Source organism: Durio zibethinus, chromosome 2, assembly GCF_047325235.1.
Source record: "Durio zibethinus cultivar Kanyao isolate XHJ-2024 chromosome 2, ASM4732523v1, whole genome shotgun sequence".
Classification (NCBI taxonomy): Eukaryota; Viridiplantae; Streptophyta; class Magnoliopsida; order Malvales; family Malvaceae; genus Durio; species Durio zibethinus.
Window position 1 is genome coordinate 30,048,413 of NC_143163.1, and position 10,265 is coordinate 30,058,677.

At 28.6% G+C, this 10,265-nt stretch overlaps 1 protein-coding gene across 1 annotated transcript; it reads right to left on the reverse strand.

The window, feature by feature from the left end:
- Positions 1–347: 347 nt before the first annotated feature.
- LOC111317389 (uncharacterized) lies at positions 348–2,701 on the reverse strand. The gene is made up of 3 exons (XM_022919818.2): positions 2,122–2,701; positions 1,357–1,751; positions 348–1,264 (listed from the first exon to the last, which is right to left on the reverse strand). The coding sequence occupies exons 1-3, from the start codon at positions 2,243–2,245 to the stop codon at positions 818–820; spliced, it is 966 nt and encodes a 321-aa protein (XP_022775553.2). The 5' UTR covers positions 2,246–2,701; the 3' UTR covers positions 348–817.
- Between the last annotated feature and the right edge of the window lie 7,564 nt (positions 2,702–10,265).

The following is a 10,265-nucleotide window of genomic DNA, read 5'->3' on the forward strand; positions in this document are numbered from 1 at the left end:
ATAATAATATATAGTTGAAAGACCAAAGCTGTCAACGTCCCAACAAACAACAGAGAGCTAAAAGTCATCACCAATTGCAGAACCAAAGGAAGATCATACATACGGTAATATTGACTTTTAATTACATTCATTCCTTTTTCAAACTTTTGATGTTTGGGATTCAAACCCCAGTTGTCACGCTTTCATAAAGTTAAAACAAATTGTTGGGTTTTACACAAAAAGAAATACTATTAATATCTTTCTCACCATTCTTTTCTTTGGGTGTGTTCTCCAAGTTCAAACTACCCAAGACTTTGATTCCTAGTGGTTTTTCAGAAGCACACAAGTTAAGGGAACCTTGTCATGCATAACTGTTACTGTTTGTCTTTCATCCTGGAGGACAGCAAGAAGCTAGAAAAATTAGGTGACTTTTTTGAAGCTCATCGCATCGTTACCTCATTTTTAGTTAAAAAATGGCTTCTAAAACCAATGACACTGTAGGGTGTTTTGAGCAATTAAAAGAAACTTTGAGCCTAAGTAGTCGAAATAAATGGTTGATCCAGAGGGCAAGCAAGAGGTGAATGAGTTACATGTCCGAATCCAAATACTCAATAGTTTGTGTCCCGCGGTGGGGGGAGAGGGAGGCCAGATATCAACTTAAAATATGCAATTGCAAAGAGTAAACAAAGACGAGCACATCTGATTTAACGGCACCATAATATAAGTGATATATATAGATATTGCTTACAAGTGGAACCAACTTTGTGACGAGCATGAGCATCGCAGTGCAGTCAGAGATCCTAGGTAAAGGGCGGAGCAAAAGGGCTAAATGATTAACTTAGTAAAGTGATGACCAAAATGACTGATCTTCCGCCGGTAATGCAAAATTACATGAATTGGAATGTGCATCATAGTAACAGTCAACTTCACATTTTGGGAAGAATATTGGTGGGCGCAGAAGGCTCTTGCTGAGATTATAATCTTCTTCATCTTGGGAAAAATCAGAATGATTTGGTTCGAAAGCAATGGACGAATCGGTAGGCTCGATCAATGAAGAATGATTCCCATCGGTGTAATGTGGGCTATCTGAGTCAAAAACATCAATTTTAGCTGGACGTGCTTCTTTATGTTTACCTGCCAGCAATGGCACGTGGGAAACGTCTCCAGGACATACATCAGAATTGGGTTTTTGAGGTTCTGCATCGGATGAATTTATGGCACCAAGAGATTCCAAATTTTCGCCCCCTTTCGCTCTAGTAAGCAGTTTCTCTTTGAGTGCAAGAATCTGTTGCATAGTAAAAATAGAACCATTAACCACTGCAGCCGATTAGTACTTTAAAATAGAAAATGCTGAATTGTATTGGGTGAAAGGTTTACCTGATTTTTCAAATCATCCTTCTCCTCAAGAAGACTCTCATAATCAGCCTTGAGCTTATCATAGCTAGCTTTCAAAGAATCATAGTCCTTTTCCAGCTGTTTGTTCTTAAACCGAGCTCGCCGATTTTGAAACCAAATTGCAACTTGGCGGGGCTGTAAGCCAAGCTCTTTAGCTAGTTGCAACTTCCTCTCTGGTTCAAGTTTGTTCTCAAACTCAAAGCTCCTCTCAAGAAACTGAACTTGAGTCGCTGTGAGCCGCCTTTTCTTTCCTGGTGGATGACGGGATTCATCAAAATCATCATCTCCATTCTCTTCTTTGCCAAGCGGTTGGAAGAATGGCATATCTGTGGTCTCCACTCCATTAACATTCTCATAATTAAAGATAGGTTTCCGACCTGATTTAATCAGAGGGCGCACAGACAAAAATCATATGACTATCACCATTTCTTATTTGCTCTAATAGTATATAATGCCAATCATCTAATCTTTTCACAAACTTCATTATCGGGTATTCTCAAGCAACGGGATTTTCATGGCTTTTTTAAATTCGGATATAGTAATCTGACACACTTTAATTATCAAAAAGAAAAAGCCAACTTTGACACAAAAATGCACGCCCACAAGCAACTAGACAAAACCAGTACTGAAATTTAAACACACAGCAATCAACAAGAAAATCGAAAGCAAAAGAATGGGAGACGTAATAGCTAACAAACACCAAAGAAGTAGCAATAAAAATAGATGGAGACAAGAAAAGAAAATTACCCTGTAAAGCAGAGGAAGAGGAGGGTATCCATAAAGACTCTATAACCTCAGAGGAGCAAGAAAGTTGTTCACTTTGAAGCAAAGCATTCATGTTTGGACTAGCACAGATTTTGCAACCCACCATGTTCGTTTTTGCTTTTTATTATTTTCTGTGTGTATTTTTGTGGGATGCCCAAAAGTCTAAAATATTAAGTCTTTGGGGGAAGAAATATCAATCATATGTTTCTGCTTGATCATGCAAGAAAAATTTGTGATGGGAATCACTGTAATGTGGAAAGTCTGAAAGCTAGAAAAGCTTATGTCCATAAATCACAAGAAAATGGCCAAGTTTCAAACTTCAAAGCCAGAAAAGAAAAAGAATAACAAATAGCTCTGCTATCAAATTGAGAAAAAAATAATGGAGTTTGTTTCTCGGTGGAAGCAGCTTGAAAATTTTCCTCTCTAAGTAGTGTTCAAAGCACAGGGAGTTTATATTAAAAGTTGAACACTTGAAAGACAGATTCACCTTCTGGAGTGTGGGCTGGAAGGGCCTGACGGGGTTTATATCAAGCTCTGTGAAGTGACAGAGGGTCTGGGGCTGGCTGCCTTGCTTTTCTTCTGGGGATAGTTGGTAGGCTGAAATTGGAGTTACCATATTGTCCCAACATTTTCCTTTTTTGTTATTTAATATTTATAATACTGTTAATACAAATATAAATATTGAAAAGTGAAAAGTCCATAAAATGTAAATTACAATATGCGAATGGTAAACGCCAGAGTCTTCCTTGGAAATTTTCTGTTTATTCTTTTAGTTGCATAAATGTATTCGTTTCTTCTTCCTATTTGTTTGTTACAATTTTCTATGAATATTAGATTGAAATCCACGAATTAATTTTATTTATTTTATATATTATAATCATATAAATTAATATTTTTTAAAAATTATATTCAAAGTTTCAAAATTTATAACATATAAAATTTTTTTTATCTAACTAACTTGCCATAAAAAAATAAATTTTCTTTTAAAAAAATTGACATTTCTTAACTTTGCACCATCTTTATTTGCAATAATATTTATACACCTAACATTTATATCAAATAAAAATAAATTGTCTATCTTTTCTAAAATAACAAAAACATATATATTTTCGAAAGATAAATTAAATAATAAAAAAGTATAGGCACACTTTCACTTTTGTAATTTTATTCAAATTATTATACAAAATATTAAATGATGTTAGAAGATGTGTGAAAACAAAATTGTAAAAAATATTAATTTTCATAAGAACAAACTTGGAATGTGATAGAATATACTTTGAAAAAGGAAGATGCAAATTGAAAAAATAAATTGCAATAGAAATAGAATTCCAAAAAGTTACAGATAAAAAAATGATATAACACATTACATTTTTAATCTTTAATTTGTAGAATAACTCTTGGATGACAAGTATAATTGAATAGATAATTTTTATATTGGTATTAAAAAAATAAAAAGGATATAATATGTGATAAAAATTAAATCAAATTTCTTACCTATTTTTTAAATATAAAATTGATATTTAGAGTTGAGATGGATATAAATCCTATTATTTAGAGATTTAATATGAAAAATTATTTGATTTCAATATTTTACGTAGATTTTTGAAAAAATAATTTTTGTTTGATACAAATTAAGATAAAAAGAACATAATGAGTTTTTGAAAAATTTGAAAAAAGCTTAATTTTTATAATTTTAAAACATGTTAAAATAATTTCATAATTAAATAATTTATAAAATATGATTATCTAGTAAAAAAATTAAATTATTCAAGTAAAATCCATATTTCAAATTTTTAATTTTAAAAAACATGTCTCTATTAACTTGATTTGCAATTATAATTTAAATAATTTTGATATTTGAATAAACTCAAAATTATCCAATTTGAAATTAAAAGAAGCTATACTCTTTAAAAAATCTATCCCTTATATCATATAAAAAAGTTGTTCATATACATGTTCATATGATAAACCTTATCAAGTGTCCGTAAATACTTAATTTTTTCTGACAGATTTCTAGCTAGTTGTGAGGCCTTTAAAGTCAGCCTAGTTTATGACCAATATATCCTTAAGATTGATGAATTTTCAAAATTAAATTTAAGATTAAATTGACCTAAATGCCTTATAATCAAACTTGATCAAACAAAGTAAAACCTAAATAAAATCAATCAAAGTTGGTCAAACTTAGGTCAACCTTTAGAATTCACAATTGAATAGGATTATTAAGGCTTGAGATTAACAAATTTTGTGATTTCGATGCACTGACAACCATAATTGCAACTCGAAAGGGTTGAAATTACCAAAATACTTTTTAATGGTATTTTCATAATTTGATCTTTTCGAGGTTGATTTTTTGTGAGAAACTCTAGATCATTTTTTATATTATTTTATGATTTTTGATGCATTAAAAACCCTTATCACACCTTAAAATTGTTAAAATTATGAAAATACCCTTTAAGGGTATTTTCATAATTTAACCTTCTCAAAGTCGATTTTTCACAAAAAACTTTAGATCATATTTTAATATTATTTCATGATTGTTAAAAACCTTAATTGCATCGTAAAATGGTTGAAATTACTAAAATACCTCTTTATTATATTTTTATAATTTGATCTTTTCAAAGTTTATTTTTCTCGAAAAACTCTAAATCATATTTTGATAATATCTCATAAATTTTTATGTACTGAAAACTTTGATTGTACATCGAAAAGAGTTAAAATTACCAAATTACCCTTTAAGGGTATTTTTGTATTTTAATATTTTTTATGTTGGTTTTTCATAAAAAGCTCTAGATCATACATAGATATTATTTTATGAATTTGGTGCATTAAAGTCAAAAAACAAATGTGGGATCATATGCCTTTAAGAAAATCATGCAAAAAGGCTAAAAATACTAATGAAGGCAAAATAGTCTTTTCCCATCAAGTTAGCTACATTAAGATTCACATTTTGTGCTGTATTCATTTTAGGCCATTGATCTTTCAAGGGTTTAAATCTTATGGTCAAAGGTAGTTACTTGATGAATGAACTTGTAGGAAAAGACGAGGAGAATGTTGGCCTTTAGATGAACTTTGATCATAAGGCTAGGATATCATGGCTTGGCCTTTAAATTCATCATATAGGGCTAGAAATGAGAAAGGGAGAGGTAGCCAAAGAGTGGAGTGGAAAGGAGAAACAAGAAGGAAAAAGGAAAAAGTAAAAATTTAGAGGAAGTTTTGAAGGTATAATCTCTCTTCCTCACTTTTATGCATTTTCATGCAATTTTTCATATTCTTTCATATTAAATTTTGTTTTGAATTTTGTGATTTTTCAAGAATGAACAACTCTCCCCGTAATTGTTTTCTTCTATATTATCATATTTGTTTCAATAAATTCAACTAACCAAGTCAATGGTATGGCTTAAAGTAAAGAGAATTAAGATAACATCAATAAATCCACCATTGGAGTTTCAGCTATTAATGCTCTATACCATAGCCGAACCTCATTTTTGATTGTTCATGTGTTTTGCTTGCTTAGATTAATGTATTATGCTATAATTATGGTTGTATTCATTGTTACTTGCATGATAGTTTACTACTTTTATGGGCTATGTTGATTGTTTGGTAAGTATTTTTAATATTTTCTTTCTTAATAGTTTTTTACATGTTTGAAGAAAACCATTGATAATAAATGCCTTCATAAGTTAGTTTTCTAAGTGTTTGATGTGCGTCCTAGCTAAGGAAAATGATAGAATGATTATGGATAAGCTAAGGAAGGCTTTCAGCCTATCTTTCCCGTTGCTTGGTCGAGACCTCCAATTTGATTCTTAGCCAAGAAGTTGACATTTCATACTTGTTTATTTGTGTTACTAGCTAGATTTTCATGTTTTTTGTGTTTGATAAAATTTTCAAAGGATAAATTAAGTTTTTTGATAGAATTTGATCTTGTTTTTCATGTGTTTGTGTTGAATGAAATGGTGGATACATAGTCCTAAATGTTTGGCCAAGACAAGGAATGATTAAATGGCCCTGAAGGTTTTGGTTTAGCCCCCATCCATGGCTTGGCCAAACCTTGTCTTTTCCCTTAGCCCTTGGTGTTTGATTTTCTTCTAGTAAGGTTTTTGCATGCATGATTAGTTTAGTAAGTGTTTGTAATTTTGTCTCAAGTTTTGGCTTTCCTATGTAATCCCATTTCATGCATTAAATGTTATATTTTGTATTGGTACCATGTTCATTTATTTTGTCACATTCATTATTCATGCCAACCCTAAAACCCTACCCCAAACCAAAACCCTAATATAAACTTATAAACCGTAAACCTAAACCCCAAACCCAAACCAAAACCCTAAACTTAAACCCAAACCCTTAAACCCTAATCTAAACCATTAAAACCTAACCTAAATCCCTAAGCCCTAAACTTAAACCTAAACTCCAAACCAAAACCCTAAACTTAACTCCAAACCCCTAAACCCTAACCTAAACCTCTAAACTCTAAACCCTTAAACCCCAAACTTAAATCAAAACCCCAAAGCAAAACCCCTTAACTCTAAACTTAAACCAACCCTAAACAATACCCGAACCCAAACCGAACCAAAATCCTAACCAAGACCAAACCATACCCCAACCCAAACTGAACCAAAATCCTAACCCAAACCAAACCATACCCCAATCAAAACTAAACTAAAATCCCAACCTAAATTGAACCAAACTCTAAGCCAAATTGAACAAACCCTTAAATCAAGCTAAACCAAAATCAAACAATACCCCAACCCAATCCAAACCGAATGAAACCCTAACCTAAGCCGAACCAACTTTAAAATCAAATCGAACAAAACCCCAACTCGAACTAAACCTAAACCTTAAACTATAAACGAAACCCTAAAGCCAACCCCAAACCCCAAATTGAGCCTAAACACTAAACAAACCCCTAAACCCTAAATCAATCGGCAAACCTTAAACAAACCTTAAACTGAAATGCTAAATAATCCGTTAACCACCCATAAACCCTAAAAGTCAACCCTAGACTCATTCTTATGCATTCACATTTCATTTTAGTAAATCATCATATGTATTAACATTTTTGAATTGTCATTGCATTCATGCATTTGTATTTGTCATTCTCTCTTTGATTCTCATGCATTTATATCATGTTGTTGAATCATATTATTCACATGTTTCATGAATAAAATATTTTTAAAAAATACTTTTAAAAAATAAATAAAACAAGGTAATACTTCAAGTAAAAATAACCTTTGAGATTTGGCCTAAATATATGAGGATTCTCAATAGTTACTATTTATGTGAAATATTAACTCAATTTTATAGAATATTTTGAAAACTTCTAAAGTTAGGAACACTTTTGAAATTTTGCTTAAATATAGGAGAATGAAAGAGGTGTTTCAATTTTGGAAAAAAATAAATAAAATTCTAGGAATTAATTTGTAAACATCAAAGTTAGGACCAATTTTACAAAAACTCAAGAATAACATGCAACCAATAGGTACTATTTTTTTTAACGAGCACTGTTGAGGTGCTAATCTTTCTCCATGCCTAATCGAACTCCTAAACCCAACTTTGTTTTTGTAGATTAACACATATTTTTAATAAACTTTATACTCGTTTTATTGTTTTATTAAAAAAATAAACTTTTTAGGTGGTAATCACATCTTAAAAAATATTGATAGCGACTGCCTTGGTTTTGAGGATTTTTTAAAGTATTTTTTATTTTTCATATCTACCAGTTGGGTTCTTGGACCTACACATTATGATAGATGTCTATGTATATTATAATATAATAACGTATATAATTTGTTAGTTAAATCCATGTTTGTAGGTAATACATTTAAATTATTTCATAGGCTTAGGTTATAATTGTGCAAGTTCAATCGGGTTTGAATCAAATCATTTTACTCAAAAAAATTTCAAGTTGTTTAGGGTTAATATTATTTATGGTTTGATTTGAAATTCAAATATTTTTGGTACTTATCTTTTCAGTTTGTCACACATTATATGAGCTTAAATCATTTTAAATATAAATTATTAAATTTTAAAATTAAATTAAATCAATTTTAATTTAATTCAAAGTAAAATAAATTAATTTTAATTTAATTCAAATTTGAATCATTATAAATTTGAGTTATTAATTTTTTCTAATAAATTGAGATGAATCAGATTAGTTCAGTTTTCAATTAATTAAACAATTCGAATCAACTTCTCTGATTCTAATACTAACTATTATAATGTTTCAATTGAAATTTTATTATTTATATTCTTAATTATTAGAAAAAAATGCTATTCCTCTGAAAAGAAGAGTAAGAGTTTTTTTTTTTTCTTCATGTTGATATTTACGGAGCTTTTCATTTAATAAGTTATCAATTAAATAATTAATTCGAAGCTGAAATCTTGAAAAAGAAAATATTTGATTTACATAGCTTAAACCATTAACAAATTAAAGACAGTAGCCAACGACCTAGAGTGTTAGCATAATCTATCATGTTCCCACCTTTAAGATAGAAATGTTATAATTTATAAGTTTTAGATTCAAATGTTTATTTATTTTTTTTATTTTTTAATTTCCGATTTCTTTTGTATTGTAAACAATTTTTTCTTGATATTATTCACTATTTGTATTAGAAAATAAAGAGTAAAGCTATACAATCTTAATACCATATAATTTTGTTTTCGGTTCACTGTAGCCATTGATATGATCAACACCTATGTAAGGATACGAATGGAATTTTACAATTGTTAAGGGTATTATTGTATAAAAGAAAATCTCTTTTCCTTCTACTGTTGATTGCTTTCAACCAAACCAAAATTAGAGGGATAAAAAACCTTAACCGGATACCGCCATATAGCCCAGACCAGAAGAAGAAGTCAAGATTAACCAATCGAAACGAACACAAGAAGCTCGGTGATCAAATAACTCACATCAATCTCAAAATCAAAGGCCAGGTTCAAAAATTTTCCAAATTCTTTTCTTTTTTGGTTTAAATGAATTTTTCTTTTTTGGTTTAAATAATGTCTTTTCACTATTAAAAAATTAATTTTTATTAATAAAAATTTCATCAATAATAATATATTTTTCATTGATAATAGTATTACCAATGAAAAATTATTACTAACGAAAATTTTTATCGATAAGTGGGTAATACTATTATATTGATAATGTATAAAATTCATTAATAATTATCGATAAAAAATTTCATCAATAATAATTTTGTTGGTTATTTTATCAATAATTTATTGATAAAATCCATTAATAAAAGTATTAATAATCCATCAATAATTTGTCAGTAATACTTATTTTTAATTATATTTAATATATTTTATTTATAATTTTTGTTATTTTATTTTAGTTTTTAAATTTATTTTTAAAATAATTACAAGAATACTAAATATATATAAATAAATAAATAAAATATTCCATTTTATTTATAAAAGAATGTAAAATATTTTACAAAATTGTTTATAAATTCTATTAAATAAAAATATAAAAAATATATATAACAAAATTTCATACAAACATTTGATAATACATACAAATCAACTAAATAAGTACTTCTAATATATAATAATAAAAATACTTACGAAATAGATTAAAAAAAAAGTTAGAATATAAAAAAGATAGGAATTTAAGTTACATGTGATACACAAGATTATAATAAAAAATGATAAGATGATATTATGAATAAGATTAGATTAAATAATATCATCTTATCTTATATTTGATGTGTGCAAAAATTAATATATGGTAATTTATTTATTTGCAAAAATTATCCTTCACAAAATTTATATAATTTAAATAATTGATATAATTTTTCAAGATATAATAAGATATGTAAATTTAATATCATGGATTAAAAATAATCCCCTCTACTTTAGGAGGATTAAATCATCTTATACCAAGAGGATAATAATCCTCTTTGTAATCTTATTTTTTTCAATTAAATACAAATTAAATATAATATAAAATGATTATCATACTATCTTAACCATTATCCTACACACCAAACATGACCTATATGCTCATACTCCTACGTTTTGCACACTACAATTATTAGGTCAAAAAGGAGTGTTCATAAGTTAATGCTGAAAATAGAAATTTTAGATAAAATCTTATATATCCATACTAAAAAGTCCATTCCTCC

Excerpts from the sequence above, each read along its gene's own strand:
- LOC111317389 (XM_022919818.2), bottom strand. The coding sequence starts at position 2,245 with ATGGTGGGTTGCAAAATCTGTGCTAGTCCAAACATGAATGCTTTGCTT. Across the intron at positions 1,752-2,121 it reads CTCTTCCTCTGCTTTACAGG|GTCGGAAACCTATCTTTAAT; the intron begins GTAATTTTCTTT and ends TGATTAAATCAG. Across the intron at positions 1,265-1,356 it reads AGGATGATTTGAAAAATCAG|ATTCTTGCACTCAAAGAGAA; the intron begins GTAAACCTTTCA and ends ACTATGCAACAG.